At 46.4% G+C, this 20,700-nt stretch overlaps 1 protein-coding gene across 2 annotated transcripts in view; it reads right to left on the bottom strand.

Moving 5' to 3' along the window:
* Positions 1–383: 383 nt before the first annotated feature.
* The window catches only part of nat8l (N-acetyltransferase 8-like), a 218,042-nt gene continuing 197,725 nt past the window's right edge, over positions 384–20,700 (bottom strand). For both annotated transcript variants that reach the window (XM_072515663.1, XM_072515664.1), the window contains one exon: positions 384–2,156. In XM_072515663.1, coding sequence (XP_072371764.1) covers positions 1,789–2,156 — 368 coding nt within the window. In that variant the 3' untranslated portion in view covers positions 384–1,788. The remainder of the gene's footprint in view (positions 2,157–20,700) is intronic.

The raw sequence follows: 20,700 nt of genomic DNA, 5'->3' as shown, positions 1-20,700 counted from the left end.
TTGCCAATGAAATATTACTCTTAAAAATCGGCTTGTGCCATCTGAATTTCGGCACCTTTCAGAAAACATCAGCGTAACAAAAATAAACAAAGCAACCAATCTTTGTCCTTTAACCAGGAAACACTTTGTGAAAAAGTATCTTTTTTCTTACACACGCACCCACACACTCACATATTTCTATTGCAAAGTATTGATACTAAAGTCCTTTACAAATCAAGGATCAGCGTCTCTGAGAAAGAAACTGAAGTGCATTTCCAGAAGTTTCTTTTATATATATATATATGCAGAACAATTTCCATTGTTAAAACTAAAATTCAGCTACCCATTTTTTTCTTGTTGTTCAGAATTCAAGACAGACATTCAGCATGCAAAAAAAAAAATGCTTTTTAAGATATACACAGTTTTTATTTCATGATTAAGGAGCTATATCCTTTGTCTTATTGTTCAGGCAGGCACTGTACACATACACTTAGGGTACAGACACATGCCAATTGCATTGCTTCTGCATTCTACCAGTCACATTTGATGTCATTAAAGCAACTACCATAGCAACACTAAGCAAGGCAGCAGAGACCAATCACGACTATCATTAGTAATTAATAATAAGATTTTTTTTTTTGCTTATGGATTTTGTGTTTTAATATTGTATATTATTGTTTTATTGATTGCAAGAGCCGTTTCTCCTGGTTCCCTACTTGCTATTTTTGGACTCTGCATTCATCATTGAGATGGTGGGCGAACAGGGTTGAGGGAGTAAGGAGGGGGTGCGTTTCCCTAGAAATCGCAGCCTCTGTTCTGCTCAAATGACATCATTCAGCTCAAGCAGAAAGTAAAAATGAAAAGAGGAACCAAAAGCTAACGGCAGTATAGATACTTCAGTACGCATGCAGTTTACTCACTGTCACCCAGGAGAAGGAACAAACTAAATGCTTATTTTACAGTATGCAACATGGGATCAAGAACATCCAAATGACTAAGTCTTGCTGGTTTGTGAAGACAATGGAAATAAGAGTCATGTTATTGGATGCACCTTTCACTGATTCTTGCTCTCTCTCTCTCTCTCTCTAGATTGGCAGGATGCAGCACATCCTCGACTTAATTTTTCTTTTAAAAAAAAGTGGGTACAAGTGAATCAGGCCAGGCCAGGCCAGGCCAGGCCAATCCCAGTCCAGCCAGGAGTGATCTTCTCGACATTGCAGCACTTCCTCTGCATGCAGCAAGGAAAGCTGGGTGTGCTTCCTCCTCAAACTCCACCATTTGATCTCGAAGGCTGTCACGGTAACACTGGCGATGAAGAGAGTTAAGATTCACAAGCATGGGAGGGAGAAGCTTGGAGGGGGGTGGTGCGGGCAGGGTGGGAAAGAGTACTGACCATTGATCATCACAGGTAGTACATTAAACGCATGAGCAATGATCCATCCCTGAATCAATCCATGCTCTCTCCCAAAAAGCTACGCCAATACAGTAATTGTTACCGCATCCATACTGTGTGACTGATGTACTGATGGAGGTCTAGTTGAGGGTAACTTGGGTCGTGCTGTATGCTGACCCCAGCCAGACATGCTGCATACAGTAAGAATATTAGCCGCGGGCAGGTTGCTTGATCACAGGCACGACCATCCGACAGCAGGTCTAGGGCGATCGTAACCCCCATCGGCCATGAGGAGTTAAGGGTGGAAAGGAGGGTGGAAAAAAAAAATCAAAAGTATTACGACGCATCGGGCATTTGATTCTGGTGTTTGTAAGGGGAAGAGGTGAGGGAGGGGCAAGAGGTGAGCCGGGAAACGTTTATTCTTCACGGAGGAGCAGTCGGTATCGGTGGTAACGAAGCTGGAAAAACATTTTCTCCAAGACTGAGTGGTTCATCCCCGGGAGCACGTAGTGTTCAGTGACGCCCACGTATCTGAATCCCAAAGACTCGTACAACTTGTGGGCAGCCGGCTTGACAGCAGTGGTTCCCAGCACCACAGCCGAATAGTTATTGAGAACCGCGAACTCCAGCACCTTCCGGCCCAGGGCCTTAGCAATGCCCTTCCCCCGCTGGTCAAAGTCCACGGACATGCGACGGAGTTCCACCGTGTTATCCTCCTCGTTGCCTCTGGCAGCCACTATGCCCACAACATTCCCGTCCAGAACCGCAACCCAGAAGCAGGAACCTACGGAAAGAAGAGGAGCAGGCTGAATATTTTTGGGTTACCTGGGTTCCTGTCGACAAGGGTAGATCTTGACTTTGCAATTGTGCCCATTGCCTTTAATGGATGCAAAGATTAAACAAACAATATTTAAAAGTCACTGCAGACCTTAATGCATCAAGCCAAAATCTACCCTCTTAACATCTCACTCAGGTCAACAATAAATATAAAGAAAAATCTTCAAGAGTTAGTTCAACACACTTGTCACTTAAAGTTATTAATGTAAACACAACGTGATTTGATTTTCAGAAAGCTTTCGATAAAGTCCCATATAAGAGACACTTGCGGTGGGGGTAATATTGGCATGGATTGAGAATTGGTTAGCAGACAGGAAATGGAGAGTAGGATGTGGTAGGCAGTAAGATTTCACAGGGTTCAGAGCTTGGGCACCAGCTATTATCAATACACATCGATGATGTGGATGCGGGGACCAAATGTAATATTTCCAAGTTTGCTGATGACACAAAACTAGATAGGAACATGAGTGGTGAAGAGGATGTAAAGAGGATTCACGGTGATTTAGACAAGTTGAGTGAGTGGGCAAATACATGGCAGATACAGCATAACGCGGATAAGTGTGAAGTTATCCATTTCAGTAGGAAAAACAGAATGGCAGAGTATTATTTACATGGTGATAGATTTACAAAGGGATCTAGGTGTCACCAGTTACTGAAAGCAAGCCTGCAGGTACAGCAAGCCGTTAGGAAGGCAAATGGTATGTTTGCCTTCTTTGCAAGAAGGCTTGAGTACAGGAGCGAGGATCTCTTACTGCAGCTGTACAGGACTTTGGTGAGACCACATCTGGAGTATTTGGTCGGCCGTTTTGGTCTCCTTATCTAAGAAAGAGGGAGTTATGCCAGGGGGAGTGCAGCAAAGATTTACCAGGCTGATTCGTGAGATGGCAGGATTGTCATACGAGGAGAGATTGGGTCAACTGGACCTGTATTCACTGGATTTTAGAAGAATGAGAGGCGATCTAATTGAAATGTGTAAAATCCTGACAGGGCTGGATACTCTGGTACAGGGATATTGTTTCCTCTGGCTGGGGGATCCAGATCAAGGGGTCACAGTCTAAGGATACGGAGTAGGCCATTTCGGACTGAGATGAGGAGAAATCTCTTCACTCAGAGAGTGGTCAGCCTGTGGAATTCTTCACCGGGGAAAGCTGCGAAGACCAAGTCGCTGAATATATTTCAGAAGGAAATAGATTTCTAGACTCTAAAAGTGTCAAAGTTTCTGGGGAGAGTGTGGGAGCGTGGCCTTGAATGGTGGTGCAAGCTCGAGGGGCCTAATACAGTCATAGTCATAGAGTTATACAGCACAGAAACAGGCCCTTCGGCCCACCATATCAATGTTGACCATCAAATACCAACCCATAAGAGTCCCATTTACAAGCATTTGGTACATCACCTACACCTGCTCCTATTTTCTATGTGATCCAAGATTCTGAATATTGTAAGGGATGTTAGCACATAGATAGCAAACACATATGCTCAATAAAACTGGGGTAAGGTATTTGTGGGATTTTGGCGAGCATCGCTCCCCCTTTCCCTTATCCACCCACTCTCACTTCCTCCTCGCCCCAGTGATAAGTCCCAAACACTGTCCCACCTGTTCAAGGTCACATGGTGAGTGAGAAGAGTTAAGGTATTGAAAATAAAGACTTTAATCACAACTTGAAGGAGGACTGAGTTTGTTTGTTTGATCTTGTGAACTGAAGGATCGAAGATACTCGGCCATATCGAACTTCAAAGCTGCCATTTGCACGATCACCCTCCCAACTCACCCACATTTCTCATAGATCTCGGTTCCATCTACTGTTGAGCGTTTTTTGCGCGTAACCAGTTACGTGGTTTTCGTCGCTCAGTGTGCTCTCTGGGAAGGTTTTTATTTTGGCGATTCAAATTACAACAATGCTCGACCCGCACGGAAGTTTAGCTCACTGTTTTTCGTATTCATTCCCTCAAATCGACATGAGGAATACAAGTCTAGAGCTGAAATTAACTGTATGAATGCAGGTCTTCTTAAACCAAATGCACAGGGCCCAGGCCTTTATCCTGAATAGACTGAACATTTAAGATGAGGACTTGTGGTGTGGCACAGTGGCGCAGTGGTTAGCACTGCTGCCTCCAGGCTCCGAGGACCCAGGTTCGATCCCGGCTCCGGGTCACTGTCCGTGCGGAGTTTGCACATTCTCCCCGTGTCTGCGTGGGTTTCGCCCCCACAACCCAAAAGATGTGCAGGGTAGGTGGATTGGCCACGCTAAATTGCTCCTTAATTGGGGAAAAAATGAATTGGGTACTCTAAATGTAAATAAAAAGATGAGGACGTGTACCCAAGCTGAAAATGTTCACACCTTCAAACAAACAGGAGCACAGGTCTTCACTTTGAACGATCTGAATGTCTGAAGAGTGTGGATGGGGAGAAACTGCTCCCGTTGATGGAAGGATCGAGAATGAGAGGATCCTGTGTAATACGAATGGCAAAAGAGACAGAGCTGATATGAGGAAAGGTTTTAGTCCTGCAGCAGGTGGTTAGGATCTGGAATGTGCTGCCCGAGAGTGTGGTGGAAGCAAATTGAACCTTGGCTTTCAAAAGGGAAGCGCATGGTTACAGGGCAGTAGGAGTGTGAGGCCGGCTGAGTTACTCTTGCAGAGAGCAGGCAGAGACACGATGGGCCGAATGGGCTCCTTCTGTGCTTTAACCATTCCATCAGTTCAACCAAACTAATTGAGTCCAGATCTTCAGTATTAACGATCTGAAGACGTCCAGTGGTACGCCTCATAGAATCATAGAAATAATAGGACTGAACAAGGTAATTCAGCCCCCTGTACCTGTACCATACCAATCCCAGCACCACCACCCACCTCTCTTTTCTCCATAACCCTTTAGGGTTCATTTCCTTAAGTTCCTGCCTTTTAAATTATTTATGGAATCAACTCCCACCATCTTTTCAGCGAGAGTATTTCAGATCCCAATCCTCCTCACCTCTCCTCCAGACCTTCTCTCAATGATTTTAAATCTCTGAGCTATTGACCAACTTGCCAAATCCATGGAATTCCGACAGTGCAGAAGGAGACCATTCGGCCCATCGAGTCTGCACCGACTCTGAAAGAGCCCCCTACCTGGGGCCACTCCCTCGCCCTAGCCCCATAATCCTGCGCGGTGATCGTGGCCAATCCACCTAACCTGGCCGTCTTTGGACTTGTGGGAGGAAACCGGAGCATCCGGAGGAAACCCACGCAGACACACGGGGAGAACGTTCAAACTCCACACAGTCGTCCGAGGCCACAATCGAACCTGGGAGCCTGGTGCCGTGAGGCAGCCGTGCTAACCACTGTGCCACCTGTGCAAAGGGAATAGTTTTTCCTGATTTACTAAATTAAAACCTCTCGTTATCTGAGAAACATCAAGAAGTAGGAACAGGAGGAGCCCATTTTGCCCTTTGAATCTGCTCTACCATTCATTATGACCATGGCTGATCAACCAACTCAAAGCCTGTTCCCGCTTTCCCCTCATGTCCTTTGACCCCTTTAGCCCCAAGTTCTATATTTAGCTCCTTCTTGAAAATCATATAGTGCAGAAGGAGGCCATTCACAGAGTCTGCACCGACACTCTGAAAGAGCACTCTACCTCGGCCCAACCCCCTGCCCTTTCCCTGTAACCTTTGGACACTAAGGGCAATTTAGCATGGCCAATCCACCTATCCCGCACATCCTTGGACTGTGGGACGAAACCGGAGCACCCGGAGGAAACCCACACACACACGGGGAGAACGTGCAGACTCCGCACAGACAGTGACCCAAGCCGGGAATTGAACCTGTGCCCCTGGTGCTGTGAGGCACCAGTGCTAACCACTGTGCCAACGTGCCGCGCCACTGTGCCAGGATGAATGGTGGAACAAGCTCCAGGGGTTAACTGGCTGCCTCCTGTTCTTACATTCCCAAGAGTTCTTTCTGGCAGCCTGGCAACATTTATCTCTCAGTCAACATCATTGAAACATTATCTGGTCCTCACTGATTATGGGAATTTTATGCACAGATTGGCTGCCAGATTTCCTACATTATGACAGTGACGTTTGGTCGATGCTCCCGCCTCCCTCTCTCTCTCCATGTCCTATTCCTCTTGTAGACTCAGCAATAGTCCCTAAACCTGTCCTTGTCTGTCTCTCTTATTCATACGTCTGGATATGGATGTAGTTTTAAATGGATCAATGTGTCCAGCAAATGGAGATTATGGAGTATCGCTTATTTTCTTGACACAAGATGCCACATGGCTTCCTGATGGAGCAGAAATGACACAGGCCTGAAATTCAGGGCTGGATTTTCAGCCTCGAGGTGGCTGGCGGCAGTGGGGAAATGCCCTCACTCGGCCCACCCATCTCGGCAGAAAATGCCCGCGAAGATCTACCAATCTATCACGTCTAGTTTTTTTTTAAAAAAAGTATCCAATAAAAAACATTTATAAAAAAAAAATGTTTCTTTATAAAATTAGAGCACCCAATTATTATTTTCCAATTAAGAAGCAATTTAGCGTGGCCAATCCACCTACCCTGCAGACCTTTGGGTTGTGGGGGTGAGACTCACGCAGGCACGGGGAGAATGTGCAAACGCCACACGGACGGTGACCCGGGGCCAGGGTCGAACCCGGGGTCAGGAGCGAACCCGGGTCCTCAGTGCTAACCACTGCGCCACCGTGCCACCTTAATTTTAAAATTAATAATGAATTGAAGAGGCCCGCCGCAGTGCTCTGGGGCTTTGTCCCATTTACAATGCTTAGGCCTCAACTACTTTCTGTGGTCGCAAATTCCAGAGGCTCCCCACTCTCTGGGTGCAGAGATTTCTCCCCGTCTCTGTCCGTATCCTCAGACTGTGACCTTTGGTTCTGGACACACCCACCATCGGGAGCATCCTTCCTCCATCTACCCTGTCCAGTCCTGTTAGAATTTTAGAGGTTTCCATGAGATCCCCCCTCATCCTTCTGAACTCCAGGGAATACAATCCTAACCGATCCAATCTCTCCCCATATGTCAGTCCTGCCATCCCAGGAATCATTCTGAAAAACCTTCACTGCACACCCTCTACATCTTAAAAGCCTCTATCAGGGCACCTCTTCACCCTCTCTAAGAAATAGAAACAGGAGTAGGCCATTTAGCTTCTCGAGCCTGTTCCACCATTCACCTATAGATCATGGGTGATCTTCTACCTCAATGCCAGTTCCTCCACACTATCCTCATATACTGATATCTTCAATATCTAGAAATCTATCACTCTCTATCTTAAATATCAGTAAGATGTCTTACAACACCAGGTTAAAGTCCGACAAGTTTATTTTGATGTCACTAGCTTTCGGAGCGCTGCTCCTTCCTCAGGTGAATGAAGAGGTATGTTTCAGAAACATATATATAGACAGATTCTGGGGGTTATCCCATCTCTGGATCTGTAAAGATTTAATCACCTGCTAATGCTCGCATTCCTAGCATTGTCTGGCATCTTTGAATCTGTCTATATATATGTTTCTGGAACAGACCTCTTCATTCACCTGAGGAAGGAGCAGCGCTCCGAAAGCTAGTGACATCGAAACAAACCTGTTGGACTCTAACCTGGTGTTGTAAGACTTCTTACTGTGCTCACCCCAGTCCAACGCCGGCATCTCCATATCTTAAATATATTCAATGACTTTCCACAGCCCTAACTTTTCCAACCTCTCCTTATACTGGAATCCCTCTTCCCTGGTAAACTCCCTCTCCGAGACTTTTACATTTTCCCTTGAAGCGTGGTGCCCAGAATTGACCACAATACTGTAGCTGTGGCCAAACCAGTAAAGTTTCAGAAAAATATTTATTTTCTTTATTCTTCCATTTATCAAACCAACTAACACCGTATCAATTTTTCCTGCCACCTGTAAGGATCAATGTAAATGGGCACCAAGGATCCTCTGTTCATTTGCACGTTTCAAAATCATGCTATTTATAGTACGCTGACTTTCCATGTCAATTCTCCCAAAGTGCATCACTTCACACCTCTCCACATTGAATTTCATTTACAACGCTTCTGTCCATTCCAGCGTCACCACAAGAATTTTCCAGCACTTTCAAACTTTATGATGCTGCTCCGTAAGGATGTGGGCATCGATGACAAGACGAGTATTTTTTGCTCATCCCTAATTACCCTTGAGCTGAGCGTTTGCTCGCCCATTTTAGAGGGCGTTTCAGAGTCAACCACATTGCCGTGGGTCTGGAGTCACGTGTAGGCCAGACCGGGTAAGGACGGCAGCTTTCCTTCCCTAAAGGACATTTGTGGACCAGGTGGATTTTTACGACAATCGACAATGGTTTCATGGGGCGAAATTCTCCGTAATAGGCGCGATGTCCGGCGACCAGCGCCAAAAACGGCGCAAATCAGTCCGGCATCGCGCCGCCCAAAGGTGTGGAATCATCCGCGTCTTGAGCGGCCGAGCCCTAGCCTTGAGGGGCTAGGCCCACGCCGGACTGAATTCCGCCCCGCCAGCTGGCGGGAAAGGCCTTTGGTCCCCCGCCAGCTGGCGCGGAAATGACATTGCCGGGCGGCGCATGCGCGGGAGCGTTAGCGGCCGCTCACGGCATCCCCGCGCATGCTCAGTGGAGGGGGTCTCTTCCGCCTCCGCCATGGTGGAGACCGCGGCGGAGGCGGAAGGGAAAGAGTGTCCCCACGGCACAGGCCCGCCCGCGGATCGGTGGGCCCCGATCACGGGCCAGGCCACCGTGGGGGCACCCCCCGGGACCAGATCGGCCCGCGTCCCCCCAGGACTCCGGAGCCCGCCCGCGCCGCCTTGTACCGCCGGTAAGAGAGGTGGTTTAATCCACGCCGGCGGGACAGGCATTCCAGCAGCGGGACTTCGGCCCATCCGGGCCGGAGAATCGCCGGGGGGCCCGCCAACCGGCACGACGCGATTCCCGCCCCCGCCGAATCTCCGGTGCCGGAGAATTCGGCAACCGGCGGGGACGGGATTCACGCCAGCCCCCGGCGATTCTCCGACCCGGCGGGGGGTCGGAGAATCTCGCCGAAGGTCACCATTATGGAGAGTAGTTCATAATTTCAGATTTTATTTTCATTGATTGAATAATTAAGTTGATTTGAACCCATGTCACCAAGGCCTGGGCATCGGGGGGTTCAGTGACTTTACTGCTACACCACAGCCATCGTCTCGGCTGTTTAGCACAGGGCTAAATCGCTGGCTTTGAAAGCAGCCCAGGTTCGATTCCCGACTTGGGTCACTGTCTGTACGGAGTCTGTATGTTCTCCCCGTGTGTGCGTGGGTTTCCTCCGGGCGCTCCGGTTTCCTCCCACAGTCCAAAGATGTGTTCCCCCCCCCATGCCGGAGAGTATGGCGAGAAAGGCCAGCAGTGCTGAACACCTGAGCCAGCACTTAGGAGAGAAAAAAAGGAAAATTCCGTCCACTGTCTTCTGAACGAGGGGTTAAACGGAGTCCCCCACCTGTCTGCCCAGGTGGATGGAAAAGGTCTGACAGCGTGATTCGGAAGAAATGCAGGAGTGTTATTCCTGGTCTCCTAGACAATATTTCATCACGAGGACAGATTGCCCGGTCGCTATGTTGTTGAATGTGGGAGCTTGCTGTGTGCAAATTGACTCCTGTATTTCCACTGCACACACTCAGTGCACTAAAAGTACTCAATTAAAGCATTTTGGGACATCCAGGCGCTCAATACAAGTGCTATACAAACGCGTGCCTTTCTTTTCTGTCACCGCTAACTAATTAAATGAAGGAGCACAGGTCTTCAGCTCAAAGCAACTGAATGTGTATGTTGGTCTTCAGTTAATGAAGATTCACTGACAATCGTTTGAATCCGATTATTTTTAGGAGTGTAAATAAAGCTGCCAACAAGGACTAGCGGACAAACCTTTTGGGCAAGAGATGCAGGGGGATGTGAGGGAGAATCTTTTGTACACACTGAGTGGTAATGACCCGGAACACGCTGCCTGCTAGGGTGGTGGAGAGATGATTAATGAGTTCAAAAGGAAACTGGATGGGTACTTGAGGTACTGCGGGTCTACGGTATAGAATGGGACTGATTGTATTGTCCTTCGGAGAGCCAGCTTGGAATCAATGGGCCGAATGGCCTCCTTCTGTGCCATAATAAGAACATAAGAACTAGGAACAGGAGTAGGCTATCTGACCCCTCGAGCCTGCTCCGCCATTTAATGAGATCATGGCTGATCTTTGTGGAATCAGCTCCTCTTTCTGGCCCGTACACCATATCCCCGAATCCCTTTATTCTTTAGAAAGGTATCTATCTTATACTTAAAAACGTTTAAAGAAGGAGCCTCAACTGTTTCACTGAGCAAGGAATTCCAGAGATTCACAACCCTTTGGGTGAAGAAGTTCCTCCCACACTCCGTCCTAAATCTACTTCCCCTTATTTTGAGGCTATGCCCCCTAGTTCTGCTTTCCCCGAACAGTGGAAACAACCTGCCCGCATCTATCCTATCTGTTCCCTTCATAATTTTATATGTTTCAATAAGATCCCCCCGCATCCTTCTAAACTCCAATGAGTCCAGTCCCAGCCTACTCAACCTCTCGTCATAATCTAATCCCCTCAACTCTGGGATCAACCTAGTGAATCTCCTTTGCACTCCCTCCAGTGCCAATATGTCCTTTCTCAGGTAAGGAGACCAAAACTGAACACAATACTCCAGATGTGGCCTCACCAACACCTTATACAATTGCAGCATAACCTCCCTAGTCTTGAACTCCATCTCTCTAGCAATGAAAGACAAAACTCGATACGCCTTCTTAATCACCTGTTGCACCTGCACACCAACTTTTTGCGACTCGTGCACCAGCACACCCAGGTCTCTCTGCACAGCAGCAAGTTTTAACATCTTACCGTTTAAATAATAATCCATTCTGCTGTTATTCCTCCCAAAATGGATAGCCTCACACTTGGCAACATTGAATTCCATCTGCCAGACCCTAGCCCATTCACCTAACCTATCCAAATCCTTCTGCAGACTTCCGGTATCCTCTGCACTTTTTGCTTTACCACTCATCTTAGTGTCGTCGGCAAACTTTGACACATTGCACTTGGTCCCCAACTCCAAATCGTCTATGTAAATTGTGAACAATTGCGGGCCCAACACTGATCGTTGAGGGACCCCACTAGTTACAGGTTGCCAACCAGAGAAACACCCATTTATCCCCACTCTCTGCTTTCTGTTAGTTAACCAATCCTCTACCCATGCTACCACTTTACCCTCAATGCCATGCATCTTTAGTTTATGCAGCAACCTTTGTGTGGCACTTTGTCAAAAGCTTTCTGGAAATCCCGATATACCACATCCATTGGCTCCCCTTTATCTACTGCACTGGTAACGTCCTCAAAAAATTCTACCAAATTAGTCAGACACGATCTACCCTTTGTGAACCCATGCTGCGTCTGCCCAATGGGACAATTTCCCTCCAGGTACCCCGCTATTTCCTCCTTAATGATAGATTCCAGCATTTTCCCTACAGCCGAAGTTAAGCTTACCGGCCTATAATTACCCGCTTTCTGCCGACCTCCTTTTTTAAACAGTGGTGTCACGTTTGCTACTTTCCAATCCTCTGGGACCACCCCAGAGTCTAGTGAATTTTGATAAATGTGTTTACAATTTCCCTAGCCATCTCTTTTAACACTCTGGGATGCATCCCATCAGGGCCAGGAGACTTGTCTACCTTTAGCCCCATTAGCTTGCCCAATACTGCCTCCTTAGTGATTACAATCATCTCAAGGTCCTCACCTATCATATCTTTATTTCCATCAGTCACTGGCATGTTATTTGTGTCCTCCACTGTGAAGACTGACCCAAAAAACCTGTTCAGCTCCTCAGCCATTTCCACGTCTCCAATTATGAAATCTCCCTTCTCATCTTCCAAAGGACCAATATTTACCTTAGCCACTCTTTTTTGTCTTATATATTTGTAGAAGCTTTTACTATCTGCTTTTATGTTCTAAGCCAGTTTACTTTCATAGTCTACCTTACTCTTCTTTATAGCTTTTTTAGTAGCTTTCTGAAGTCCCCTAAAGACTTCCCAGTCCTCTAGTCTCCCACTAATTTTTGCCACTTTGTATGTTTTTTCCTTCAATTTGAAACTCTCCCTCACCTCCTTAGATATCCACGGTCAATTTTTCCCCTTTCTACCGTCTTTCTTTTTTGTCGGTATGAACCTTTTCTGAACACTGTGAAAGATCGCTCGGAAGGTTCTCCACTGTTCCTCAACTGCTTCACCATGAAGTCTTTGCTCCCAGTCTACCTTAGCTAGTTCTTCTCTCATCCCATTGTAATCGCCTTTGTTTAAGCACAAAACACTAGTGTTTGATTTTACCTTGTCATCCTCCAACTGTATTTTAAATTCCACCATATTGTGGTCGCTCCTTCCAAGAGGATCCCGAACTATGAGATCATTAATCAATCCTGCCTCATTACACAGGACCAGATCTAGGACCGCTTGTTCCCTTGTAGGTTCCATTACATACTGTTCCAGGAAATGATCCCGGGCACATTCTATAAACTCCTCCTCAAGGCTGCCTTTACCAACCTGGTTAAACCAATCGATATGCAGATTAAAATCTCCCATGATAACCGCTGTACCATTTCTACATGCATCCGTTATTTCTTTGCTTATTGACTGCCCTACCATCCTATTACTATTTGGTGGCCTATAGACTACTCCTATCAGTGACCTTTTCGCCTTACTATTCCTGATTTCCACCCAAATTGATTCAACCTTGTCCTCCATAGCACCAATATCATCCCTTACTATTGCCCGGATGCCATCCTTAAACAACAAAGCTACACCACCGCCCTTACCATCCATTCTATCCTTTCGTATAGTCTGATACCCTTGGATATTTAACTCCCAGTCGTGACCATCTTTTAACCATGTTTCAGTAATGGCCACTAAATCATAGTCATTCACGATGATTTGCGCCATCAACTCATTTACCTTATTTCGTATACTAAGAGCATTCAGGTAAAGTACACTTATGCTGTTTTTTATGTCTTTGTTATGAATCCTAACACCTTGATCAGTAACTTTTCACAAATTATTTTTCCTCTTACCCTTTCTCCTAATTTTCCTTGTCTTTGAACCCATATCTCTACATAATAACCTGTCACGTAACCTGCTGCCTTGATCTCCATTAACCATTATACTGTCCATAGCTTTACATTTCCCTCCCCCCCAACTTGCTAGTTTAAAGTCCTTGTGACCAACCTATTTATCCTATTCGCTAGAACACTGGTCCCAGAATGGTTCAGGTGAAGACCGTCCCAACGGTACAGCTCCCTCCTGCCCCAGTACTGATGCCAATGCCCCATGAAATGGAATCCCTCTTTCCCGCACCACTCCTTTAGCCACGTGTTAACTTCCCTAATTTTCTCAACCCTATGCCAATTGGCACGTGGCTCGGGTAGTAATCCAGAGATTATAACCCTGGAGGACCTGTTCTTTAATTTAGTCCCTAGTGTTTGATAATCCCCAAACAGGTCCACTTTCCTAGTCTTACCTATGTTGTTAGTCCCAACGTGGACCACAACAACTGGATCCTCCCCCTCCCTCTCCAAAATCCTTTCAAGCCGATCAGAGATGTCCCTCACCCTGGCACCGGGCAGGCAACATACCATGCGGGACTCTCGATCTGGCTTACAAAGGATACCATCAATCCCCCTAATTATAGAATCCCCTACAACTACCACTTGTCTTTTTGCTCCCCCCTCTTGAATGGCTTCCTGTACCACGGTGCAGTGGTCAGTCAACGCATCCTCCCTACAGCCCTCTTCCTCATCCACACAGGGAGCAAGTACCCCATACCTGTTGGACAAGGTCAAGGGCTGAGGCTCCTCAACTCCTAAACTCAGGATCCCCCTACCTGCCTCCCTTGCAGTCACACCACTCTGTCCCTGACCACTGTCCGAATTATCAGTACTTATTCTACCGGGTGTGACTGCCTCCTGAAACAAAGCGTCCAGGTAATTTTCCCCCTCCCTGATGTGCCGCAGTGTGTGCAGCTCGGTCTCCAGCTCATCAATTCTGAGCCGAAGTTCCTCGAGCAGCCAACACTTGCTGCAGATGTGGTCACTGACGGTCTCAATGACTCTATGACACTGTTGGCAAAGAGCATGCAGACTTTATACTCAAGGGAGTATTGGGCCGGCCGCTAAGGTTAAAAAAAAAAACTGCATCTACCCGGACTTACTGCCCATCAGAAAAGTGGGAAGATTGGACATCTGCACAGCTGTACCACTGACCTTGAATGTAACCATCAACAAGCGAAGACCAGTGAGCTGGGACTGGCCCAGATTTTTCTGCCAGTATTAAGTGAATAATAACTGCACAAAATACCTGTAAACCGATGGCAAAAGACAGGAATCAGGCTGCAGAACTTGTTCCATTGGAGACACGAGTTCTGTCACGGGAAGAATCCTTTTAGGTGGGGAGATGTTCATGGTTTTCCGCTCCTGTGCTCGCCAACCTCTCATTTTCCACCCATCTGTTTTAAAGGATTGGGATCAGGGGCTGCAAGCACAGAATCAGAAAACCTTTGTCAGCTTGCTCTGAGTCACACATGAAATTGGTTTAATTTTCACCAACTTCACTTTTAAGCCTGTGCACATATGCAGACTATCTGGTCATTTCTTTAATTGTGGCATCTTACTGTGCTCAGTTGGCTGCTGTGTTTCCCTGCATCATAACAGTGACTACATTTCAGCAAGCTCTTTACCAGCTGTAGAGCACTTTGGGATGTCCTGCGCTCATTTAACGGCAAGCCTAAGCCTGCCTTTCCCGATAAATAGGAACACAATCTTTCATTTTTGCTTCAAATTTAATTTGCCCCCTTCCCCAACTCCACCAGCCCAGGAGTCAACGTGAGACATGGACCAAGGATTACAGTGAGGTTTTGGCCCAGCCTCTATCAATGGGGCCTTGAAAATACAGGTCAATGTTCTCAGCCTTCCTTCCTTCCACCCAAGTCCATTCACCGATGGAACATACTGCAAAGCAAGCCGGCCTACTCTGCTTCTAATAATAATCGCTTATTGTCACAAGTAGGGTTCAATGAAGTTACTGTGAAAAGCCCCTAGTCGCCACATTCCGGCGCCTGTTCGGGGAGGCCGGTACGGGAACTGAACCCGCGCTGCTGGCATTGTAAGCCAGCCAATTAGCCCAGTGTGCTAAACCAGCCTGATTTCCCTGCAGCTGAGACAAAGAATGATATCGAATTTACAGCAGACACAGACAATTCAGCCGAACTTGTCTATGCTAGTGTTTAGTGTTTATACTTCTTATGACCGCCACCCCCCCCCTCCCCCCTCCCCCACCCCTGACTTCATCAATCCTACCAATTCAACCTTCTATTCCTTTCTTCCTCATCCGGTCATCCAGGCTCCCAATAAACGCCTCCATGCGATTCGCTTCAACTATTTTTTGTGGAACAACCTTCCCGATTTACCCTCAAGTCTGTCCTACTCCTCAAGTAGATCACAGCTGATCTTTATCACAGCCCCATTCACCTTGGCTCCCTATCCAGTAATACAAAGAGGGAGAGAGTATTTGATTTAAGAGTCCATTCCAATCAGGGTCTATAACTAAGGTTATCCCATCTGAGATTTCACATACACCGCCACCTTTAACAAGCAATACGGGCCAATTTTACTCCTATAAGTAAGTGTGTTTTGTGTGATTTTCAGGCTGAGTGGAGTGCCGCAAGGATCAGTGTTGGGGACTCAGCCATTTACAATTTATATCAATGACTTGGATGCAGTTACTGACTGTAACGTAGGTAAAAATGCTGATAATACAAAGATATGATGTGGAGATGCCGGCGTTGGACTGGGGTGAGCACAGTAAGAAGTCTTACAACACCAGGTTAAAGTCCATACCTCTTCATTCACCTGAGGAAGGAGCAGTGCTCTGAAAGCTAGTGACATCGAAACAAACCTGTTGGACTTTAACCTGATGTTTTAAGACTTCTTACAATACAAATGTAGGCAGGGATGAATCTGATACAGCAAGTGATTAGGAAGGCAAATGGAATGTTGGCCTTTATTGCAAGGTGGGATGGAATATAAAAGTAGGGATGCTTTGACAAAGAGTCATCGGGCTCGAAACGTTTGCTCTTTTTTCTCCTTATAGATGCTGCCAGACATGCTGAGATTTTCCTGCATTTTCTCTTTTGGTTTCGGATCCTAGGACCTCAGTAATTTGTTTTTATCCAGTGTATAATGAATCGGGTTTATAATGAACTGGGTGCATATCGGGGTTATAATGAACGGGGTGCGTATCGGGTGTATATTGAACAGAGTGTGTATCGGGTGTATAATGATCGGGGTGTGTATCGGGTGTATAATGAATCGGGTGTGTATCGGGTTGATAATGCACGGGGTGTGTATCATGTTTATAATAAACAGGGTGTATGTCGGGTTTATAATGAACGGGGTGTGTATCGGGTTTATAATGAACGGGGTGTGCATCGGGTGTATAATGAATCGGGTGTATAATGAAATGAGTGTATAATGAACTGGGTGTATAATGGATGTGTAATGAATCGGGTGTGTATTGGGTGTGTAATGAACTGGGTGTATAATGAATCGAGTATATATCAGATGTAAAACAAACTGGGTGTATAATGAACTGGGTGTATAATGAACTGGGTGTATAACAGATGTGTAATGAATCGCGTGTATAGTGCGTGTGTAATGAACTGGGTGTATAATGAATCAGGTGTATAAAGGATGTGTAATGAACCGGGTGTATACTGGGTGTATAATGAACTGGGTGTATAATGAACTGGGTGTATAATGAACTGGGTGTATAATGGATGTGTAATGAATCGCATGTATATTGCGTGTGTAATGAATTGGGTGTATAATGAATTGGGTATATCAAGGATGTGTAATGAACCGGGTGTATATTGGGTGTATAATGAACCGGATGTATTTTGGGTGTTAAATGAATCGGGTGTATAATGAACCGGGTGGATATCGGGTGTGAAACAAACTGGGTCTATAATGAACTGGGTGTATAATGAACTGGTTGTATAATGGGTGTGTAATGACCCGGGTGTATAATGAACTGGGTGTATATCAGGCGTATAATGAACCGGGTCTATAATGAACCGGGTGTATAATGGGTGTGTAATAAACCGGGTTTATAAAGAACCGGGTGTATGAAGAACCGGGTGTATAATGAACTGGGTGTATATCGGGTGTATAATAAACCGGGTGTATAAAGAATCGGGTGTATAATGAACTGGGTGTTTATCGGGTGTATAATAAACCGAGTGTATAAAGAACCGGGTGTATAAGGAACCAGGTGTATAATGAACCAAGTATATATTGGTTTTATAATGAATCTGGTGTATTTTGGGTTTATAATGATCTGGGTCTTTAATGAGCCCAGTGTATATGAACCGGGTGCATAATAAACTGGGTATATATTGGGTTTGTACTGCATGGGGTGTATATCGGGTGTAAAATGAACGGGGTGTATAGCGGGTATATAATGAATGGGGTGTATATCGGAATTATAATGCTTTGCGCAGGTCAAAGAGACACAGCCGGAGTGAGATAAATCCAGATTGGGAATTTGGAACTTGGTAATTTGGTTCAGTGAGGTAATCAGGAAAGGTAAGTGGTAAGTCTAATTCTGCTGTTTTCAGTCAAAAGTGCAGTGTGTAGATTAGTGTCTGATTGGCTGAAGCTGCCCCCACCCTAATTGCTGAGAGGCAGTTATCTGTCAGTCACCTGAGGCCTGTTTAGGGGCACAAAGGTACACATTGTATTCTTCTCTTTGAAATTTAAGTAGTGTGAGTCACCCTGTCAGCTGAAGTCTGTATAAAAGACAGACAGAAAGCGCACTCAGTAAACTTTGCGCAGGTCAAAGAGACACAGCCAGAGTGAGACATATCCAGAGAGGGAATTTGGAACTTGGTAATTTGGTGCAGTGAGGTAATTCGGTGCACAGTGGGCGAAGGTGCTTTCCCCCTACTGTTTTGTTCTCTCTCTTTCTTCTAGCCTGTAACTTTTAATCAGCAGGGAGAGAACCAGAGAGCATCTGAGACCCTCAGAAGGTAAGCAAGTGATTTTTACTCATTTTTACTTTTATTACCTTTTCAAATTGTGTGTGTGAGGGGGGGAATTGTAGTGACATCACAGAAAAGCTGTGACCTGATTGGCTGGTTGGGAATCTACACTAAATTAAAAAAATTAAGGATTGGTAAACTAATTAAACATAATTACTTAATTATAATTTAGAGGGGTATCTAAGTCAGAGATCGGAGAGTACTGTATTTAGCTTTCACATTTATAGTAGAAATCTAGTGCTAGGAAACATATAGTTAACAGTAACATTTTTTAAAACTTTTAAACTTAATTTACTAATTAATTGACGCAATGTCAGTTAGAGGGGTGCAGTGCTCTGACTGTGAGATGTGGCAGGTCCGGGAGGCTTCCAGCGTCCCGGGTGGCTTCATCTGCGAAAAGTGCACCCAACTGGAGCTCCTCAGACCGCATAGTTCGGTTGGAGCAGCAGTTAGATGCACTTAGGAGCATGCAGGTGGCGGAAAGCGTCATAGATCGCAGTTATATAAATGTGGTCACACCCAAGGTGCAGGCAGAGAAATGGGTGACCACCAGAAAGGGCAGGCAGTCAGTGCAGGAATCCCCTGTGGTTGTCCCCCTCTCGAACAGGTATACCCCTTTGGATACTGTCGGGGGGGATAGCCTATCAGGGGAAAACAGCAGCAGCCAGAGCAGTGGCACCACGGCTGGCTCTGATGTTCAGAAGGGAGGGTCAAAGCGCAGAAGAGCAATAGTAATAGGGGACTCTATAGTCAGGGGCACAGATAGGCGTTTCTGTGGACGTGAAAGCGACTCCAGGATGGTATGTTGCCTCCCTGGTGCCAGAGTCCAGGATGTCTCCGAACGGGTAGAGGGCATCCTGAAGGGGGAGGGCAAACAGGCGGAGGTCGTTGTACATATTGGTGCTCACGACATAGACAGGAAGGGGCATGAGGTCCTGCAGCAGGAGTTCAGGGAGCTAGGCAGAAAGTTAAAAGACAGGATTTCTAGGGTTGTAATCTCGGGATTACTCCCTGTGCCACGTGCCAGTGAGGCTAGAAATAGGAAGATAGAGCAGCTAAACACGTGGCTAAACAGCTGGTGTAGGAGGGAGGGTTTCCGTTATCTGGACCACTGGGAGCTCTTCCGGGGCAGGTGTGACCTATATAAGAAGGACGGGTTGCATCTAAACCGGAGAGGCATAAATATCCTGGCCGCGAGGTTTGCTAGTGTCACACGGGAGGGTTTAAACTAGTATGGCAGGGGGGTGGGCACGGGAGCAATAGGTCAGAAGGTGAGGGCATTGAGGGAGAACTAGGGAATAGGGCCAGTATGGCTCTGAGGCAGAGCAGACAGGGAGAAGTTGCTGAACACAGCGGGTCTGGTGGCCTGAAGTGCATATGTTTTAATGCAAGAAGTATTACGGGTAAGGCAGATGAACTTAGAGCTTGGATTAGTACTTGGAACTATGATGTTGTTGCCATTACAGAGACCTGGTTGAGGGAAGGGCAGGATTGGCAGCTAAACGTTCCAGGATTTAGATGTTTCAGGCGGGATAGAGGGGGATGTAAAAGGGGTGGCGGAGTTGCGCTACTGGTTAGGGAGAATATCACAACTGTACTACGGGAGGACACCTCAGAGGGCAGTGAGGCTATATGGGTAGAGATCAGGAATAAGAAGGGTGCAGTCACAATGTTGGGGGTTTACTACAGGTCTCCCAACAGCCAGCGGGAGATAGAGGAGCAGATAGGTAGACAGATTTTGGAAAAGAGTAAAAACAACAAGGTTGTTGTGATGGGAGACTTCAACTTCCCCAATATTGACTGGGATTCACTTAGTGCCAGGGGCTTAGACGGGGCAGAGTTTGTAAGGAGCATCCAGGGGGGCTTCTTAAAACAATATGTAGACAGTCCAACTAGGGAAGGGGCTGTACTGGACCTGGTATTGGGGAATGAGCCCAGCCAGGTGGTAGAAGTTTCAGTAGGGGAGCATTTCGGGAACAGTGACCACAATTCAGTACGTTTTAACGTGCTGGTGGACAAGGATAAGAGTGGTCCTAGGGTGAATGTGGTAAATTGGGGGAAGGCTAATTATAACAATATTAGGCGGGAACTGAAGAACCTAGTTTGGGGGCGGATGTTTGAGGGTAAATCAACATCTGACATGTGGGAGGCGTTCAAGTGTCAGTTGAAAGGAATTCAGGACCAGTATGTTCCTGTGAGGAAGAAGGATAAATACGGCAATTTTCAGGAACCTTGGATAACGAGAGATATTGTAGGCCTCGTCAAAAAGAAAAAGGAGGCATTTGTCAGGGCTAAAAGGCTGGGAACAGACTAAGCCTGTGTGGAATATAAGGAAAGTAGGAAGGAACTTAAGCAAGGAGTCAGGAGGGCTAGAAGGGGTCACGA

This window comes from Scyliorhinus torazame, chromosome 9 (assembly GCF_047496885.1).
Source record: "Scyliorhinus torazame isolate Kashiwa2021f chromosome 9, sScyTor2.1, whole genome shotgun sequence".
Classification (NCBI taxonomy): Eukaryota; Metazoa; Chordata; class Chondrichthyes; order Carcharhiniformes; family Scyliorhinidae; genus Scyliorhinus; species Scyliorhinus torazame.
Note: the sequence above shows the minus strand (reverse complement) of the source record. Positions and strands in the feature narration are given on the sequence as shown.